The sequence below is a fragment of the Polypterus senegalus genome, chromosome 2 (assembly GCF_016835505.1).
Source record: "Polypterus senegalus isolate Bchr_013 chromosome 2, ASM1683550v1, whole genome shotgun sequence".
Classification (NCBI taxonomy): domain Eukaryota; kingdom Metazoa; phylum Chordata; class Cladistia; order Polypteriformes; family Polypteridae; genus Polypterus; species Polypterus senegalus.
This window is the reverse complement of record NC_053155.1, coordinates 54,678,506-54,700,798: the sequence shown is the minus strand read 5'-3', so window position 1 is coordinate 54,700,798 and position 22,293 is coordinate 54,678,506. Positions and strand designations below refer to the sequence as shown.

Below are 22,293 nucleotides of genomic sequence, written 5' to 3'. Positions count from 1 at the left end.
TCTGACGGTTGCACACTCCAGTGGAACTTTTTTTTTTTCTCCCGTTGAAGAGGGAGGAAACCGGAGGGCTGTCAAAAAGGCTCCCGACCAATAGAGGACGAGGACAGAGCAAAAGGCAAAACTCTTTATCCAATGATAAAAGAGAAAGATGGGCAAGCGATGCGAGACGCTTCAGCCACACTGTCGCTACTAAACATGCCGATTCCAAATTAACCCAAAGTCACCCGGGAAGGATTTCTTGAAAATTACACAGATTTCTTTTTTTTTTTTTTTAGTAAAGAAGGAAAAGGTCGTAAACATAACAATTGAATTACCATCATTATTGATAGAAGACGCTGCTGCGTTATAATGTGAAGTGTTTACAGGGCTGGGTGAATATTAATGCTAGATTAAGCGAGTATAAATATCATTTATATTATTGTTAATTATCATCATTCTTATCAGTAGTAGTAGTATCAGTAACAGTATTGTAATAAAAGCATAGAAAACTAAAATAAGAAAGTGACAAACATCTCGTTCTCGTATAGTTAAAAAGGTACAAAAACTCCTTTCAGCGTGACATTTTACAACATTGTCAGGATATTTTAAATAAAAATAATGGTTGCTTTCTATAACTCCATCACTGTGATGAATATATTGGAAAACAAAGAAAGAAAGCTACTGTTGTTAGTAGGTACTCAGCGAAGACAAGGCTTTCCACCCATTGCTTTGCCTTGCCCTAAGCTAAGAAAAATGAGGTCCTGATTCGGAAACAAATACATATTTATGTATGTACTGCATATAAACACACACATACATATTTACACATACATACATACACGTATATATATATATACATACAAAATTATACGCACACGTAAATAAATAAAAAAACATGCATGGCCAATTTTCTCAACTCTTCGATCCGTAATGAAATAACTGTCATCCTAAAAAAAAAAAAAAACAAAAAAAAAACGCATATTTTAATAACCCTTTACTGTTACTTTTAAATGTCTTTAGAGGGCAAAAAAAATCAAACATCCATGCAAAGCACTTCAGAAGTCGTCGGTTTACAAACTTCCCTAAGCAAATGGAGAAAATATTGCAGTTCACACACCGTCTGTATATAAAAACATATGTTCGTAATTAAAGTGCAGTTAAAACATAAAAGTTATAAAACATGGTTCTAAACAGGTTTATTTCCGAAATACGAAAAGTGCAGGTTTAATAACATCATCGTATAACTGGGACAATAGCAAATTAATCTGAGCGATATATACATTAAAATAATCCATTTTAGGACAGTTCTGTTTGCGCGACTGCTACCAAGACTCGGTACGGCCGGGAGGTGCTGCACATGTTCGTGTGCCTTAGCTTTGAATGTAACTACGGTTTCTACAAATACAGTGCCGCGTGCACAGCCCGGCCGAGCGGTTTAACTTTTACTTTATTGTCCTCTATCGCTTTATCGCTGCAGGTAAGTCTCTCGCTCTTACACAGACACGTTGTAATGGAGTAATAGGTGAAATGAAGCTACTCTTGTCTATTCGGAAAATATCCACCCCTTATATTGCAGCTTTAAACGGCATTGCATTAGAAGTTCACCTATCAATTTAAAAACGAAAGGCTGAAGGAAGTAAAGTAAATAGAGCACACTGTATATGCCTAATAACAGAGGGTTGGCGTCCCGTCCAGATTTGGCTTGTTGCAGCTACTGTTTGCGACCTTTACATGCGGTACATGCATGGAAGAGACAGCCATTATCAGGGCGTTCAACCATCATAACTCCGGCCAACTGCAAGGATAAACAAACTTCATCAGAAATCAATTCACATTCATATTTAGAGTAGCCTTTTGTAAGAAATGCCATTTCAAAGAAATGAAGAGATAATATTGACCTCAGCTTTTTATTTTTTTTTCACTGTAATTACTTCTTCGGTGTTAAAGGAAACTGGGACGAAGATTAACACACTCGAAATTCGAGTCAAAGCCATGTAACATAAAAGACCGAATATTTAGAACATGGATAAAATTCGTCAGAACAACGTTTTCTTACTTGCATTTTAAATAATTGTTTTACCACATTAAATGTACAGTAAGCATACGTCGCATTTAACGACACACAGGAAGTATCGAAAACAGCGTTATATTTACCGCTGGATACGGAATTATAGGTTGGGAAATGTGCAACGCTTTTGATTAATTACAGAAGAAAGAATATCTTTACAACGTGAAAGTATTTATCTGAGCTTTTTAGATACAGATGAATACCTTAAACGCACACATTTATCCACTTGAGAAGGTAACTGTCGAAATCGTCCTCTTGTTAATAACCTCGAAATTCCCCGACTAAGCCGTGTATTTATTGCATCTCTTCAGTGTGCATATTCTGGCCATTTCAAGAGTGTTCTACTTAAAGATCATAACGTTTTCTTCCCAATGACAGACTCATACAGACTTCAGTCTAAGTGTCGAGGGTGGTTTATTCCTGACACAAACACGTCGTTTGTAAAAGTCCGACAAATGCACATTATTTTATTTTAATCTTCCATAAACTGTGCTACATAACGGGGTCGTAGGAAGCCAACATGTGACTCTTCTCCCCTCTGGAAACAAACACAATCCTTTAGAAACAGTCTGTTATTCGGCATAAATTAAGATTCGCCCACCTAAGAAAGACTAAACAACCATCTTAGCAATCATTTGAGCACTTACCAGGATAAATAACACTTTAATAAAAGGAAAAGTTTAATTTTTTAAATGTTATACGCGTAAACTGAAAAGAATAAATAAGCATTTTTTTCTCTCTTTTCAAAAATTAATTAGGACCATATATACCATTGTTGATTAATCGGAGTTTCCATCGTTTTTATAGTAAAAATCACTGCTTTTTCTAAATGTTTATGCAAATGTTTGCTGAAGAAACGATAAATACATTACAAAGAATAAAACATATAATGGCCAAACTGCAATTCATTTCTACATCACTAGAAAAGGACATCTGGAGGGCCACAAAGCACCCGTCCGGACAAGATTCAAGAATTTAATAAAATCACCTGCCATTACTGTCTTATAATTTTTTTTGTTTTTGTATTTGCCACTGTAACACAAGTCAGTATCAGCGTGTGGTGCGCTCAGATATGAGGCAACATTAGTATACAAACACAGTGAGAATTTCCTGGTGTTAACTGAAGGCAAATGACAAACGGTTAAGATGGGGAGGTCACCTGAAATCGTTTAGATTGAAAGGTCATACATTAGCGTCAAACGTTCCTGTTATCACCTAGAAACGTTTACGCTCGCTCTGCGGACATTCGAACTTGGCATAAGATTTTTACTGTCCAGATGAGTCCATTTTAATTTGGGTCCCGATGCTAATCCTTAATTGACAGACAGTGGCAATAAAAATGACGATGTCGGCGAAGCCGTTTTTTTAATCTTTAGTTCGAGAAGCAAACATGAGGCCCTGAAAGATCTGATTTACTGATCAGTTGTATGTCTTTATCAACAAGACTTACAGGATTTCCCCAGAATAAAAGTAGCATTACCATAGTTTAAAGTGATATTGAAGCAGAGACCCTCCTGAGCTATTCTCCAATTTTCATTTAAACAAAAAATAGGCAAAGAATGATAAAAAACGCCTTATAAAAGGTCAGATAGCATTTCAATATGCATTCCAGTATAATCAAGAATCTGTTTGGGGTTCCGGCCGCATAGGAAATGAATACAAATAAAATTAACAAAGTAAAGGACAAGCCGGCTGTGCGAGTGCATACTGCCACATATTTTATACATATTTATTGGAAGGGAAAACCCGATGTTGCATTTTAAAACAACTTGTGCTTAAAGTCAGAAAATTGATGGTTTAATTTTACAATTAAAAGCTTTTGCTAAACCAGAAACAGTTTTGATGAAATTAGTTTTATCGATAAATCCCTTTTGTGACATTACTCCTGTCTAAAACAAATATGGAACAAACACAGATATGAAATGCCTGATATGAATTAAAAGATAACCATAAAGGGTGCTATAAAAGTGAGATTGACATGACGGACACCAAAAAAATGAACAGATACGGAAGACTACATAAAAGAAAGATAGTAAGATAATAAAGCAACTTTAAAAGTTCAATGTGTGAAAGGCACTATACAGATGAAAATATAAAGAAATATAATTTTAAATCATTGAATTTCAGATAATCGGTAATAAATACACAAATCAGAACGATAACTTTTAGGGATATTTATATTAGCTAGCGAATAAAGATTATTCACGATATATTTAATCATCCTTTACTACAAAGAAATGAATATCAACAGTAAAAGTAACGCGGCACTTGCTGTAAAGGTTTGTTTTGTGGGCGCTTTAACGAATTCAAAACAGGTCGTTGAAAACGACTTCTAAAACCAACAGAAAGATAATTATAATGAGCAAAATAAAACAATAATTTGATATCACTTCCACTGCGAGGTGGTTTTACTCACGCAAATCCTTATATTTCCCGAACTCTATCAGTCCAGTTCAAGGTCACAAGCAATTACAGCCTTTTATTTTATATTGTGCAAAAGCACACGCATAACGAATTAATTTCTGTCCAAAACCAAGTAATACATTAGAGGGATTTTAAGTAACAAGAAAGAACGTAAGATACGCTTGGACAATACGAAGTCCATATATACTCATGGAATGTAGTTTATGGCAAGTTAATGTACGTTGTGCCGACTTCCGAAAACAATTTTATTTTGATACAAACTAGTAAAACAGATCACACACAGCACAACTGCAAGCTTCACTTTCATTATGTAAACCAAAAAGAGGCATTTCACAGTTATCAGACTTAGTTTTGCTATTTATCAGCCTTCGTGGTATATTCACATAATAATTATATAATTACTATATTTGGTAATTTACATATTCCGTGTAAAATTTCTCAAAACACATTAACATTTTTAGAAGTAATAACTCGCCTTTTTATTCCAATTACGATTTGCTTAAATTCATGTACAATACTCACTTTACTTCGAAATGAATTTCAAGTGAGGGGCACACCGGTATCGGACATTCAACTCGGTAGTTTTCAGTTTAAATAAAATGTACTTTTACACCCCTTGAGTGCCCCCTGCTGACTTAACATATATTATTTGTCATCCAGGTACAGGACGGTAAATAACATATATGAAATGGCACATCGGGAAAAACAAGTGCACACCTTTATTATTGCTAAACGACAGGGCCGTGACGCGGCTGGTACTTGACTTGTAAACTTGTATTTACACAAAGAGCGCAGGCTGTCGAGGACACCTGGCCGGACCAAGCAGTGAAATGCCAGACTGACGTTCGGTCCAGTTTGACATAAGTGCAGCCTATTTCTCAGTCACGTGGTTCTCTCATCTTAATTTGCAAAGAGATGAACATCTACAGTCCAATGCAAGTAAACCAGTCAAGGATGAACTTTAATTAAGGAAGAAAAAACATAGTTAAGTCGCTCTGTAAAAGAAGGCACTTCGAGCAGAACTTTAAATAAATTAACGCCGGTAATTTAGAATTGTTAAATGCGTAAAAACAGAACGATGTTATTTCAGAGATGCTTTTAAATTATAACATATAAAAATACAGCGATTTTAGCGTTTAATTTTAGCAAGCTGTAAAGAAAACGAAATGGCAGTTCCATATTTTTTCCAAATTTTTAAAAGTCGCTACGATCTACATTTTCTCAAACATCGAACGTTTTCGAGTATAATTATTAAATTATGCATATAGTTGTTTCGACAATTACATTGAATGATATATATTAAGCCAAGTATTTTACACGTTCTATATTTTATCTGCAAACCTGCTTCATTGTTTATATATATCGGGGAATAAAAAAATGACTGCGGAAACTTGCCGGCTAAATGGAGGGCAACTGGACTTGAAGATCGGCACTGCCCTGCTCGGAAATCTAAAGAGCAGGTGCTACATAAAGCCCAATAAGACAACACACCTCTTTTATTCCGCTTTCATTTTATGTTTAGACGAAATTACACCTTCACCTTCCAGTTATACAAACGCACATACCGATGTGGATAATGTCATTTGTGAATTTTTGCAATAATTAATTTAGAGCTTTCAGGACAGAACGCACTAAGACATCGTTCCTACTTTTAGCTCTGCTTGTACAGAATTAATTTCGATTGCAAACACCGTACCCCTAGGAATGTGGTGCGCCGCACACTCTTAAAAATAAATGTGTCAAAGTGGTCCTTCAGAGCGATGGCATAAGGGAACCATTTTAGTTCCCAAAAGAACTATCTACATGAAAGTTCCAGAAAGAAACAATTTATCTAGAACTGTATCAGTATCTATCTAAGCATGAGTAGATGATAACAGATTTGCAAAATACAAATGAGTTCCTGATTTTAAAAAGACTATTTAAGGGCTAAGTTCTGGTTTTCCTAGCTTTCTATATCCTGCATTACCCTACTCTATATTACAACTTCTGTTTTGTCCACACATCATGAACTTTTTCAAAGTTCAAACAATCAATTTCAAATTCAAAAAATCCTTTCCAGAATGAATTTTTTTTTAGTCAAGCAATGGTTGTAGGAGAAATCACAAAGCACACTAAAGTTTCACTCCGTTGTGTTTGAGTGTGTACCGATTCGGAGTTGGATACTGGAAACTGCATAACACTGGTTCACTTACATGTAATACCGACATGACGGGACCATTACAAGTACATTTGGCACTTTGAAGCAGACCCAGGAGGGATGCAGATTTCCATAATGCGGAATGTCTAATTTAATCGGGTTTGGAATAAAAAGAAAATCATCTGCAAAATATTTAGCAGTTTTGTTTTGGAAAAAATCAGACGATATTGATATGTGCAACAGTAAAGTAAATCAGCTTACAAAGACTTTGCCAGAAAATGCCGTTCGTTTAGGCTGTGCATTAACAACAGCGAGAAAAAAAGATGAATGGAATAAATGTCCATAGCATAAAGAAGTTAATTGTGACCATGTTAAATGTTCTTATTGCGTACTTAAGTTACTTCAGGTAGTTTAAGACATATTTGCGTGATTAACGCTAACGGCCCAATTTAACACGACTTTCCGGACACAGTATTAACATAAGTATTGTGCGGAAGCAGCAGCACATACATCAATATTTACATGCAAAACCAAATAATCATGAGGCATTATCAGGGTAAACACATTTAACTAATTAAAAATGTGTAATGCTCCGTGACATAACTCTTTTTGATGCAATCAAAAACTAACCTAATTGTCTTTTGATCTGTTTTGAATATTTAGCAAAAAATAAATAAAAAAATAAACAAATCTGAAATTTTCAACATGTTAAATTCTTACATGTCTAGACCCCTGAAATCAAATGTAACAAAACAAATACATACACAGTTAAATAGAACCAATCAAGTCCGGGTATACTGGACCTATCCTTTGGGGGTGGCGACATTCACTTATTTTTGACAGTTTTAAACTTTTTGCATATTTACATCTTAGAAAATAAAAAAAGTGACAATCCAATATTATTATTAGTAGTAGTATTATGCAACTGTAGACATTAACTGTCTAAATTAATAAAATGTGATTTTTTTTTTAAAAGAAAGTAATGTCAAGGTGTAATGTCAGTCCTGTGTAAAGCAAAAAAAAAAAAAAAAGAAAGAAAAAACCCCAGTTTATTTCTCATTGACCAACAAAGTTTCAAGTTTTAAAACACCACGGTTTTTGTTGTGGCAATACAATTTCGTTTCAAAGTTTATTTTCTTCAAAGGTGTCACTGAGTTGTTTAGTTTAAATGCAACTTCACAGAAGCTGATCATTTTTTAGTAGGTTAAATTTTTTCCTTAACATGAATGTTACAATTAAAACAATAGGTAACAACTGACAATTTTAAAATGCAGGGAAAGAGTTCAATTATATAATTTAGATTCTATTAAAATACGAGCAAAACACAGAATCATTTTTGCAGAACCTGTGGAATAAATTTCATTAGCACATTTTTCCGTCTTGGAAAATAAAGATACTGAACATCATCTTTGGATCGGTTATGTTTTTTTTTTCCCGCCAGATGAATAAAATAAGCTCCTTGTTTTTAACAAAACCCAACCAGTTTTTTAACATGCTGATACAGAGGAACTGCCAATTCTTTAGCCTTTTCAGTCCCATGATTCAAGATGCTCCACAAGTATCCTGGATCGGCTTGGAGTTTCTGAATCTCTTTCCTGATGGGCGTAAATTTCTGTATAACTGCTTCAGCCACTACCTGCTTGTAATGTGCAGTATCAAGTCCTTGACTTTGATTAAGTATATCTTCAACATTCATGCCAGACACAGCAGCATGGATAGTAACCATATTGGAGACACCTGGTCGTCTTTCTGGGTCGAATGTCACTTCAGAAGTGAAGTCTGTCACGGCTTTGCGAATTTTGAGTATAATATCTTCTGGAGAGTCATTGATATACAAGGTTGCCAGTGTCTGTGGATCTGACTTTGACATCTTGGCCAACGGATCTCTCAATGATTTCACCTTTTTGACTGAACCTGATTTGAAGGCAAAAATAAAAAAGGTCAAAACATGCAAATGGATTAAAGTAATTCTACATAAATACTCTCATGCATTCATTTAAACAATCAGACACAAATTCACATACATGTACCCTCTCAAACCTACAATGTTTCATACATGATTATTCTCCATTTTCATTAATTGTGCTGCCTAGTGGCAAAAAAAGGAAACACTTTCCCTCCGTTTAACAGACGAAACATGGACAATTTTCATTGGTCTAAACCACATTTTAGTAAGTTGAGGAACAATCAGAAATAAACTCACTTAAAATAAGGGCATTCTTTTTAAATAATCATGTATCAGTGAAGCACAATAAACTTAAAAAACATATAATCAAAGCAGTGATTATACATAATAAATTATACTAATAAAAGAAACACAAATGTTAATACATTTCAAAACCTGTGTAGTTAACTTTTCTGCAAGTCTTCAACTGCTAAACAGATAGATCACAAACTGTCATTAATATCCTATACAATGCTGAAAAGAAAGCATTAGCCTTTTTCAGTAAAATGTTTTATAAAAAAGGTGGCATTTGGGATGCACAGTCTTGGTTCAGTTCCTGAGTAAGAGTCCCTTAAATGAATGCATGTTCATGGGGGTTTGTTCTGGGAACTTCAGTTTTCTTTCATAAGTCAAAGACAAACTGTCGGGTCAATTGGTAACTCTTAAATCACCATTTTGTAGTGGCACAGACATGGTGTAGCATCCATCTGTGGCCACAGCAACTTGTTTCAACAAGGACTGAGTACAAAAATAGATGGCACACATTTTCTTCTTCTTCCTTCTGCTGCTCCCGTTAGGGCTCATTTATACTTCACGCTCAGAATGTGTATGTGCCCGCATCAAGGGTGCCACATGTTCCCAGCATTCATTTGATCCGTCCTCTGAGCAGGTCCTCAGAAATCAACGCAACGCGTGCGCGAGTTGCAGTACCAGCAAAATGTAGGAGGGCGCAGTGTGCTAAAAGTTGGAATGTGACGTCAGAGTCTCTGGTTACTATCTACATGCGACAAAAAGCCGCTTTGCGGATCCTATGAGATCGTTGTGCGTGCTTCGAAGTTTGATGAATGGTTCGATGTGGTGAAGCAAAATGCTGACATACAAATACATTCGTGGTGCTTTTATATTCAAGCGTCACATATTCCTGATCGCAATGACATGATACATTTTAAAAATCTCACATACCGTCTTCTGTGCTGTCTTTTTTACTATGGCTTCCTCTGGTCCTGGCTGCAGCGGCAAACAGCAATAGATCGCCATACTGAACACATAAAATGTATGATTTTCCAATTTTCTGCACATTTAGAATCCTTAGATTTATACTTGATATCACTTTCATGATAAAATGCATTAAAGTATGTACGTTACATTTTACAGATAAATCGGTAATTTCATTTAAATAATGAATTCTGTTAATAATTACACACATGGGGGTGACACGATGGTGGAGCGGTATCACTGCTGTCTCGCAGGGAGTCACGTCACTGATATTCCCTGCTTGGAGTTTACATGTTTTCCTGCTGGATTTCCTCAGTGTGTTCCGGTTTCCTTCCAAAGATATGCAGATTTGGTTATACTAAAATGACGCTAGTGTATGTGAGTGCTTGTAGTCACCTTGCGATGGGCTGATGCCTCGTCCAGGGATTGTTTCTGCCTTGTGCCCAATGCTAGCTGAAATGGACATATCCCTGGATTGATGAATTTAATCATTAGACATCCTTTTCAGAGATACTGCAGTAAGGTGTCATCGAAATTTAATGGGTGTTCCAGGCAATTCACAATACAGCGAAGCCGAACCTGTTCTCACCGTGATGATATCTCACACTGCCACCTGGTGGATTGCTCCAGATTTACGTAAAGTATGCATGCAAGTATAAACAGTACAACGCTTGCGTAGCAGGAGCGTCCACTGCAGCAACTCCGACCTTAGGGCTCGTTTATACTTCACGCTCAGAACGTGTACACGCCCGCATCATGGCTGCCACGCGTTCCCAGCATTCATCTGACATGTCCTCTGAGCAGGTCCTCAGAAATTAACGTGACATCTGCGCAAGTTGCAATACCAGCAAAAAGTCGGGAGTGGGGGGCGCAGTATGGTAAAAGTTGGAATGTGACGTTAGAGTCTCTGTTTATCTACATGTGGCAGAAAGCCGTTTTGAGGATCCTCCAGGATCAATGTGTGCACTTCGATGTTTGATGAATGGTTCGATGCGGTGAAGCAAAATGCCGACATACATTCATGGTGCTTTTATATTTAAGCGTCGCATATTCCCCATCGTAATGACACGATACATTTTAAGTCTTATATATCATCTTTTGTGCCATGTTTTTTTTTTTTTGCACCTTCACAACAGCAACATAATGTACAGCGTTGTAGTTGAGCCACCGAGGAAAAAATTAAGGACACAGTAAAAAGGTGTATTTTGTGATTTAAGTAGAAATTTTGGCTTTAATCTCCAAATGTCCACTCTAACCTTGTAGTTTACTTTATCATTAAAGCAGACCGTTGTAAACGTCGTCCCAGTTTTTAATCACTATGAGCTTCTGGGACTTCCTCCTGACCTGACAGCAAGCAACAATAGATCACCACACAGAACACATTAAATGTATAATATTCCAACTCTCTGCAAATTTAGAATCTTTAGATTTATACTTGATATCACTTTCATGATGAAATGCATTAAAATATGTATGTTACATTTTACAGATAAATTGCTAATTTTGTTTAAATAATGAATACTGTTAATAATTACACACATGGTGGTGACATGGTGGTGGAGCGGTGGCGCTGTTGTCTCACAAGGAGTCACGTCACTGGTATTCCCTGCCTGGAGTTTGCATGTTTTCCTGGTGGGTTTCCACACTGTGCTCCGATTTCCTTCCAAAGATATACAGATTTGGTGACACTAAAATGATGCGAGTGTATGGGAGTGCTTGTATTCACCTTGCGATGAGCTGATGCCATGTCTAGGGATTGTTTCTGCTTCATGCCCAATGCTAGCTGGAATGGGCACATCCCTGGATTGATGGATTTAATCATTAAACATCCTTTTCAGAGATATTGTGGTATGGTGTCATCAAAATTTAATGGCTGTTCCAGGCAATTCACAACACAGCAAAGCCAAACCTGTTCTCACCGTGATATCTCGCACTGCCACCTGGTGGATTCCTCCAGATTTACTTAAAAGTACACGCGCAAGTACAAACAGTAAAACGCTTGCGTAGCAGAAGTGTCCGCTGCAGCATGCGTCGCATGAAGTATAAACCTGGCCTTAGGGGCTGCCACAGAGGATCATCTTTGATCATATCTTTCTGTCATCTACATTTTGCTCTGTCACAACCCATCACCTGCATATCCTGTCTCACCACACCCATAAACCTCCTCTTAGGCCTTCCACTTTTACTATTGCCTGCTGAGTAACAATTCAGACATTAATTCATTATCTATTCAATGATAATAAAGCACAGAGTAGAGGAGATTACTGGGTGTGTTAATATAAGTACATGGAAAAATGTACATTGAAAATATTTTTTTATGCATTACAAGGCATTATTAAGGTAATACCTTACAAGCTTTGTATGTGTTTCTGCATACCTAACATAATAATGACTGTTGAAAATTAATTTAAGATGATATTTTCTATAGGGTGGCCCGGTTGCACAGTGGTTAGCGCTGCTGCCTCGCAGTTAGGAGACCCCGGGCTCAATTCCCAGGTCCTCCTTGCGTGGAGCGTGCATGTTCTCCCTGTGTCTGCGTGGGTTTCCTCCGGGTACTCTGGTTTTCTCCCACAGTCCAAAGACATGCAGGTTAGGTGCACTGGCGATTCTAATTTGTCACTAGTGTGTGCTTGGTGTGTGGGTGTGTGTGTGTGCTCTATGGTGGGCTGGTGCTCTTCCCAGGGTTTGTTTGGCTGGGATTGGTTCCAGCAGACCCCTGTGACCCTGTAGTTAGGATATAGTGGGTTGGATAATGGATGGATATTTTCTATAACTAAATTCAAATTGCAACAAAAATGTTTCAGGAAAAGCCAGTTGCTTATAGTAAAATGAAAATTATTTAAAAATCTCTAGTTTCTACATATAGTTATTTCTCATTTTATTAACATTAAGTGCCACTAAATCAAGTCTAATCTATCTAATCAAGTGCTTCCACTTCCAACTGTATATCTTCTTCTTGTCTGTTTGAAAAGAAATGCAAACTGACCAATTTTAATGGGAATATGTGCAACTTATTTTACAGTTCAGACATTCATCAACTGCCTCGCAGTTAGGGGACCTGGGTTCGGTTCCCGGGTCTTCCCTGCGTGGAGTTTGCATGTTCTCCGTGTGTCCCGCGTGGGTTTCCTCCGGGCGCTCCGGTTTCCTCCCACAGTCCAAAGACATGCCGTTAGGTGGATTGGAGATTCTGAATTGGCCCTAGTGTGTGCTTGGTGTGTGGGTGTGTTTGTGTGTGTCCTGCGGTGGGTTGGCACCCTGCCCAGGATTGGTTCCTGCCTTGTGCCCTGTGTTGGCTGGGATTGGCTCCAGCAGACCCCCGTGACCCTGTGTTCGGATTCAGCGAGTTGGAAAATGGATGGATGGATGGACATTCATCAACCTTATACTTTCAACACATGTGCCTTTAAAAAACTGAGACAGATGTCTTGTGCCAGTGTAGTCATACAAAAAAATTAAGGAAAAAATAATTAAAAGCTAATAGTTGATCAATATATTTACTGCTTTAAATGCAGATACAGTGGTGCTTGAAAGTTTGTGAACCCTTTAGAATTTTCAATATTTCTGCATAAATATGACCTAAAACATCATCAGATTTTCACTGAAGTCCTAAAAGTAGATAAAGAGAAACCATTTAAACAAATGAGAAAAAAATATTATATTTGGTCATTTATTTATTAAGGAAAATGATAGAATATTACATATTTGTGAGTGGAAAGTATGTCATTCTTTGCTTTCAGTATCTGGTGTGATCCCCCTTTGCAGCAATAGCTGCAACTAAACGTTTCCGGTAACTTTTGATCATTCCTGCACACCAGCTTGGAGGAATTTTAGCCCATTCCTCTGTACAGAACAGCTTCAACTCTGGGATGTTGGTGGGTTTCCTCACATTAACTGCTCGCTTCAGGTCCTTCCACAACATTTTGATTGGATTAAGGTCAGGACTTTCACTTGGCCATTCCAAAACATTAACTTTATTCTTCTTTAACCATTCTTTGGTAGAATGACTTGTGTGCTTAGGGTCGTTGTCTTGCTGCATGACCCACCTTCTCTTGAGATTCAGTTCATGGACAGATGTCCTGACATTTTCCTTTAGAATTCTCTGATATAATTCAGAATTCATTGTTCCATCAATGAAGGCAAGCCATCCTGGCCCAGATTCAGCAAAACAGGCCCAAACCATGATACTACCACCACCATGTTTCACAGATGGGATAAGGTTCTTAAACTGGAATGCAGTGTTTTCCTTTGTCCAACCATAACGCTTTTCATTTAAACCAAAAAGTTCTATTTTGGTCTCATCCGTCCATAAAACTTTCTTCCGATAGCCTTCTGGTTTGTCCACGTGATCTTTAGCAAACTGTAGAAATGTTTTTTTGGAGAGCAGTAGCTTTCTCCTTGCAATCCTGCCATGCACACCATTGTTGTTCAGTGTTCTCCTGGTGGTGGACTCATGAACATGAACATTAGCCAATGTGAGAGAGGCCTTCAGTTGCTTAGAAGTTACCCTGGGGTCCTTTGTGACCTCGCCGACTATTACACGCCTTGTTCTTGGAGTGATCTTTGTTGGTCGACCACTCCTGGGGAGGGTAACAATGGTCTTGAATTTCCTCCATTTGTACATAATCTGTCTTGACTGTGGATCAGTGGAATCCAAACTCTTTAGAGATGGTTTTGTAACCTTTTCCAGCCTGATGAGCATCAACAACTCTTTTTCTGAGGTCCTCAGAAATCTCTTTTGTTTGTGCCATGATACACTTCCACAAACATGTGTTGTGAAGAGCAGACTTTGATAGATCCATGTTCTTTAAATAACACAGGGTGCCCACTCACACCTGATTGTCATCCCATTGATTGAAAACACCGACTCTAATTTCACCTTCAAACTAACTGCTAATCCTATAGGCTCACTTACTTTTGCCACTCACAAATATGTAATATTCGATAATATTTTTGTCTCATTTGTTTAACTGGTTTCTCTTTATCTACTTTTAGGACTTGAGTGAAAATCTGATGATGTTTTAGGTCATATTTATGCAGAAATATAGAAAATTCTAAAGGGTTCACAAACTTTCAAGCACAACTGTATATTGCCTTATTAGGAGTAAAATTAAATAAAATCTGAAATGTAGCTTTATAAAGTCAACTTACTTAAAAGGGGTCTAGGAATTGGAAAGAAGTCACCATATTTATTGTTAAATGAACGAGCTATATCCTGGGCTAGTTCTAGATGTTTTAGCTGATCTTCGCCAACTGGAACATGTGTAGACCTACACAATTGAGCAAAAAAAAAAAATCAGAACAATTATACTTATAAGTTCCCTCAAGACATTATTTATGCATTTAAGTAATTTATCAATTTTCTAAATAGAAACAAGTTAGTTAACACAACAGCATAGCATTCTCAAATCCACTTAATCCATTTCAAGGTAACTAGGGCTCAGGGCCTATTCCAGCAACATGGTGTGCAAGGAGTGAACCAACTCTGGAAACATGCCAGTCCAGAAGGCGGCCAGTCACACAGCATTTACTGTTGCCAATTAACCAAATACACACATCTTTGGGAATGTGACAGTAAAACAAAACTACCTGGAAGAAAATCCATGCAGACACACAAAGAAAATGCAAACTCCATGCAACAAATCATGTAGGCATTAGGCTCTAACACAGAATGCTGGATATGTGAGGCAATGGAGCTACCCGATGTATTTCTGGGCCTCCTTTACAATATAGTACTGAATTACAAATCCATCCAATCAATTTCTAAAACATTTCAAAATTCTTATGTTGGCAGGAAATGATGGAATATAACCACTTTATGTCAACGGTCTTGTGTATTTTGTCTATCAGCTGAAGAAATTTCACTTAAATATTTAATTAAATTATACAGGTGTTGTTGTTATAAAGTTTCAAGGTTCTGCTCTCAGAAGTAACTGAAGTTTGATTCAGTGAAATGCACAAAAAAAAAAATCAGTGCTTCATGTCATAGAAATATTAATATACCGAGTGATGATGTATGTGGTAACTAGGCTGACAATTCTTACAAGTTTTAAAGATAATTTAAATGTGGTTCATAATTTAATTTAAAGAAAGACAGCTGAATCAGCTGTAGTTCTGAGGTTGATGATTGTAAGGAGCAAAGGACACAAGGCGGGAAAACAATCCTGGTTGGGAGGTATCAGTCCATAACAGGAGTTGCATGCATTTGATTTTGTAGGTGTGGGAAATGTGGTCTCATGCATAATAATTGCAAGATAACAACATGCCAGTGGCATTATTATTTTGCAAATTAGCATCAACCATTCTACTGCTCAACAGCTTTACTGATATCTGTCATAATGGTAACTGAATTCTTATTCACACTTGTTTACAGTAAAGAAAGCAGGCATCTTATAAATATAATAGCTTCACCAACATGTATTTCACAATTAAGAATATAAATGACAAAGAGTAATTAATAAAACATACATAGAAGTATTGGCTTCAGCAAACATAAAAAGGCAATGAGCTACTGTGTTAACAAGTCTTTGTGCTCTTGATCTACTAAAGACTGCAGGTACCCACAGGTTTATTTTCTGTGGGGTTTTGCCTTTTGAAATTTTTGTTTTTCTCACCCACATAGATATCTGGTTGCAACTGTTGCAAAATAATAAATGAATAACTTTCTTACATCAGGGTTCACAGGATAAATAGGTAACAGTTGTAATAACTTTCAAGTTACTCTGTGTGTTGTGTCAAATTATTGACTTTTTTATTACAATTTTTTTTTTCACTAGTCTATTTTACAAACACCTACTTTTAGCTTTAGAACTTTATTTTTCTAAATGTAAACTGTAATGTTATTTGAAGAAACATTTGACTTCACCAGACTTTCATTTGGTAACACTTGAGACCAAGGATAATTAGGGTGTAATTAGATTAAAACCTGATTTTTTAACATATTCAGGAAAGGCAAAATAAGTAAAATTTTAGTTATAGAAAAGTAACCTTAAAAAAACACTTCTTATAAATGAAGTAAGAATTGTTAAAAACCAAGAATGTCAATATTTGCAAGTGCAAAAGTAGCAGCAGACATCCAAATATTCACTAGTCAAAACTGTTCATCCAAACCTGACATTACTCACATTTTACTGTAATACAATAATGAATCAAAGTATTTCACTGAGATTTATACCAAACATCAGGTGGGGCTGAAGAGGCAGTCACTTTTCTCGATTCAGATGCTTACAACATAGTAAGTCTTTGAAAACCAATTGACAGTGTTTTATTGCTTTATTCAGAGAGGATGATAAATGAATAGGGGAGTTTATTGGCAATCTACCGTATATTTAGCTAACATTTTTGTATATTTAAAATTTCAAGACATATAAGAAAGAAATCAAAATTTCAAGATGATCAGGGTAAAGCAGACACCATAATCAGATCATTACAATCTTCTTCTTCTGCAATGTACAAATTATACACTTAGGCCAATTTAAGCACAAGAGTAAAAGTGGTCAGAATGATAAATGACAAAAAATTACAATCTTTTATCAGTAATTTGGCTAAGATCAAGTGAAATATTTATTCATTTCTTAAGCAAAGTCTACCTGCTTCTGGGTCATTCCATGTCAGATCAACCAATGGCTCATGCACTTTGCACTCAAAAAAATTCTGGAAAAATTACCAGGTGTACACATGTTAGCCAGGAGACACTCTGTAATTTTTTTGCTGTAAAGTTAATAATTTCCAAGATACACACTTTACCAAAGTGTTATCAGAGGAGGTGGTGAGGGGGAATGTTGATTTTATCCAGCCTCTTTTTTCATCAAATTTTCACAGCTCCATGGCTCAAGAATTAAACCACCAAGCAGGCTCATATTATGCACATTGGTAAATTAATTTGTATAGCATCGTGACAAAATTAAACCAAGCAGCCCCTTGAAACTGATCAAATTTTTGTGACAAGAATGAAGTGGACATAGACATCCTGATATGTTTCATGAATCCAAACTATCCCACACAGCCTTTCCAATGGCCACCTAGATACAATATTTGATGGGTGTAATTACTGTGTGTCATTGCACTGTTTAGTGCACCTATAATGGTTAATGGGAGGCAGTACCATCTTGATCTCAAAGACAAAGATGCCCTACACTCTGCACTTCAATTGAAGAATAAATGAAATGGGTCACATTCCTGCTGGTTTAATACCAAGATGTTAACATTTCATTATAACTAGTGTTGTATTTAATGATAAATCAAGCCTCTGTTGTTCATGTGTTGTGCTTAATGTGCCTTAAGAGATTAATAATTTCCATTAATCCTACACTTAGGTTAGTAATGAAGAACTTGATGATTATCATTACTGACAAATTGTGAATTTAACCCATGTTTTGAATGGAAAATAAAAATGAAAGATTCGCATAAGAAAAAAAAACGTTTTTTGAAAAAGAAGGGACCATGTAGGATACAGGAAAAATAATTTTAAAAATGTCTGGACATTCCCACAGTGCATTAAGCTGGTGTGAAAATTAGACCCAAAATGCTTTTTTCACATTTCAGAAATCTGCTGGTCAAACCTTCATGCAGTTTCTTGTTTCCCTTTGAAAAGCCCTGTGTACGTATCTAAATATGGAAAAAATTTCGGCAGGTTGCATCAGTTAGAAGTATGCTTTCTGAAAGCCTAAACATGGCAGAGTCAAAAATATTTTTTTTTTCCATTTTTGAAGGTTTGCTGTTACCAAGTGGTGTCATCTGGACCAAATATTTTAATTTTGTTATGCACTATACCTATAAAGGTACCAGTTTGCAATATTTGAGCCTGCTAGTTTAGTTATTGAGATACGGTCTTCTGAAATTGATGAAAAAAGTTGACACCCACCTCTCCTCACAAAATTATATCTTGGAAAAAACTGATCTTATATCAAAATAATTTTAAAGGGTGTCTCCTAGATGACATGGGTATACCTTTATTTTTTTCAGAATTTTTTGAGACCTAAGTGTGTGGGATTTCTGGAAAATCAGTTGATTTGACAAGGAATGACCCTTCTAGGTTATACAGCCAGGAAGGCAACATGTTCCCTCTGTGATGAAGGGCAGTAGAAAATACTTTATGATTATGGATATAATGTTAGGAGAAATATTGCTTGATGGAAAATGAGAAGCAGAAATTCTATAAAGATGAAGAGATACCAAAGACAGTTGTAGAGGAAAAATGGTGTTCATCTTCTATAGGGAACGAAAATAAGATAATTTATGTTGTTTTAATTCAACATTGGAGGGCAATTACGTCAGTGCCATATTTACTTCTCTGGTCATGTGCACACGTAGACTTCAGTGCACTTACATGGTGCACATCTCTCACTATATTAAAACATTTTGTGTAACTGCTGAGAGTAGAGATTCCAATTTTGATCACATTTCATAATGAATATCAGCACCTTTTCAAACACTTAGTAACCTTTAAAAATAGCAGACACCCTACTCAATAACACAGAAAATAAAGCTCGGATAAACATAAAAATGTGTGCTAAGTAAAAGCATGGCCTTTCATTACTGAGAAGAACTTTATAGATGTTTGTTTAGGTACGTTATCAATGTGCTTGGGAGCCTGTTGTGTTTGTACAGTATTCAGATTGTAAGCTAAGAATAGCCACTCCCACAGGACTGATGCTGCAGGTATTATCAGATAGTCTATAGCAATATTAAGATAGATGACAGATACCAGTCCCATTACAGTTTTCTTTTGAAACAACTTTATTATGTTGCAGATAATGATGGAATATGAAGCTGTATTAAATTATAATGAGCCTATGTGTAAAATACATTATTTCCAAAACACACATTTATCTAGAACCCTACTGTCTTGAAAGCAATAACCTTCAAACTCTCAGCTACAGAGATTTCAATTTATTAACATGAATGTTTTCCTTTTTTTCTTTTACTTTTTAAATTTCTACTTACAAGAAGTATTAACATAGCAATTTAATACCAAAATGATTAGCTAATGCCCACTAAAGACTACTAATCACTTTAAAATGCATTGAGGGGAGGTGGATCTATTCTAAGTAAAGTATAACAACAAGTAATATATATACCTGCTTTGGACTAGGCAACACATTCAGCTGAAATCTAACAGTAAAGTGTCTATTACTGAAATTGTGTGGAAAATGGCATGAAAGGATTTACCCTTTAAACCAGCATTATAATAGATTAGATTAATTCACACAACATTTGCAAAGTACGTTTTAATTTTTGAATTAAGCCAGACCAATTATTTTAGGAAGAGCTTGTTGATTACTTTTCAGTTATTCAAATGAACCAACAAAGAACTCCTGCTCACTATATTTAATTAGTACCAAAGGAACAAGCACCTTAAACACAATGCAACTGATTAATGAAATGATGAATGTTGTTGGTGGATCCTCTTGCAAGGTTAACTATGTTTTCATTTGAAACAGCAGCTTATATGTGTGTGAAGTCTTCTAATTCCCTTATCCATATCATGGTCCTAGAGAGATGCTGCTTATACAGGAAGCAACGGGAAGTTTACACAACAAGCAAGCTCATGATGTGGTGTCAACTCACTGCAAGGCGCACACACACATCTAATGTCACACTGGCCAATTCAGAATCATACATAGTTCAAGTATGAAATGATCACCCACAATAGCAGAGAGAACATACAAAATCCAGACACTACACGATTCGACCACAGAATTCTAAAGCTGTGTGGTTGTTGTGCAACTCAGTGTTCTGCTGAACAGGGCCACTCAGGTAAATTAATGAAAAAACCTCTCTCTACAATTCTTTTCTTTATCGCAAAAGGACTCTACATTTCTCTACAACAGAGCATCATGGACAAGCCACTTTCTGGGACACGATGGTCCTTTGTTGGTTTCTTTGCCATGATGTGAAAGGAAGGCACTGTATGGCTGTTTTCATGGCTTTTTCAAATTTAGTCAAACATATTGGCCCTTACAATGTTTGGTGGTGGGTGCATATAAAAAGTGCTCTATAGTCAAACTTTTATTTCTATATGGTCTTGCTGTTTAAGCATATCTGGTACAAGATCTTCTTTCTTTCTTTACTCTAATCACATTTGCTGTTCATCACTGGCTTGCACTGTCTAGCCTTTACTGTCAAAAGCATCTCAATACTGGGAATTAAGTGATTACTGCACGTAGCTCTGCCTCAAAATAATAGAAAAGTGGAACATAAAAAAAAGTTGTCACACTGGGCATCAAATCAAATCAAATTTATGATCAATATACATTAAGGTGTTTTTCTGACAGAAACGTTAAGGGAGACATGGGTGTTAACCACAATGCTTGAACGGCTGCTCAAAACTATGGTACTGACATTGTACATACCACTGGAACAGAAAACATAAACTTCCACACTCATAAAAGGCAGACTTTGGTATCGACCATCACAAACCGCATCAGATAATCTGAAAGAACGCCACCCCATTCTACTACAGTAACTTCAAGTTTGGTCTACTGGAGTGAAATGCCATAATCACCTCACAAACACATTCAAAATGTTGGGTGAATTATGACTGGTACTTTTTTTTCTTGACAAGTCTCTAGTGCACTTTCTCTGAGTTATACTGCTGTTTAAATGTCAGCCTTGATATAACCAGAACCTTTTCATGCAGTGATGCTTGCCATTGCTCTCAGTATCTCATTATAACTAACCTTCAGTGAACTAATATTTCCAACATTGAAAATAAGAAGAAAAGTAACAGTGATGAGAAGTTGTTCGACAGAACCTGTACTGACAACTTAAAATCTTCCAAATAATTATTTTACTATTCCCTTCCAAATGCCTAGGGAAAGAATTTGGCTACTGGGCTACTGTTTTTTGTTGAATACCATTTGTAAATATCTCTAATATGTGATTCTCTCTTGTGGATTAAAAAAAGTCCAAAGTTATAAAATACGATCTTACTTGTATAAAAGAATATCTGCAGCCTGCAGAACTGGGTATGTAAACAATCCAACACTACCTTCATTCTTCTGTCCACTTTTTATCTAGGGTGAAACAGTAATAGTGCAACATTAACATATAGCATTTTTCATGACTCGTTTTACTAATTTTAAGCAAAAAATGATGTCTTATGGAGGAATAAATAATGTCTTTGTGATTAAACCCAGCTGCTTAAAATTAAGTTCCCATACTTTACACACAGCTTAAATATCCTTAAAATCATTTATGCCAGCAGAAACGAGAAGATTGCTTGAAAATTATAATGCTCCTAAGTACTGCATCTTCCTCAGTATTAGTCAGTACATAAAATGCGATTAGATGTTAACAAATGGAGAATACTATATTTGGTAACAGTTTTTAAGACAAGGGCTAAATATTCAGCTTTGGTGTGTATAATGAATACCAAGGTAAAACTTGACTTTTATGCGTACCAAGATCAGCTGTTGACTGAAATGAACAAAAGCATTATGCGATGTTAACGGAAGTTACTTCTAGTACTTTGCATGCAATAGTGGTGCCACAAAGTGATTGGTTTTGGGTTTCTTCCTTTTCTCT

At 36.3% G+C, this 22,293-nt stretch overlaps 1 protein-coding gene across 1 annotated transcript in view; it reads right to left on the bottom strand.

The window, feature by feature from the left end:
• Positions 1-7,639: 7,639 nt before the first annotated feature.
• wars2 (tryptophanyl tRNA synthetase 2, mitochondrial) overlaps positions 7,640-22,293 on the bottom strand; it is a 91,268-nt gene continuing 76,614 nt past the window's right edge. Inside the window, exons 4-6 of the mRNA XM_039743721.1 lie at positions 21,700-21,782; positions 14,917-15,035; positions 7,640-8,522 (exon numbers count right to left, since the gene is read on the bottom strand). Of these exons, the coding sequence (XP_039599655.1) occupies positions 8,074-8,522; positions 14,917-15,035; positions 21,700-21,782 (651 nt within the window). The 3' untranslated portion in view covers positions 7,640-8,073. The remainder of the gene's footprint in view (positions 8,523-14,916; positions 15,036-21,699; positions 21,783-22,293) is intronic.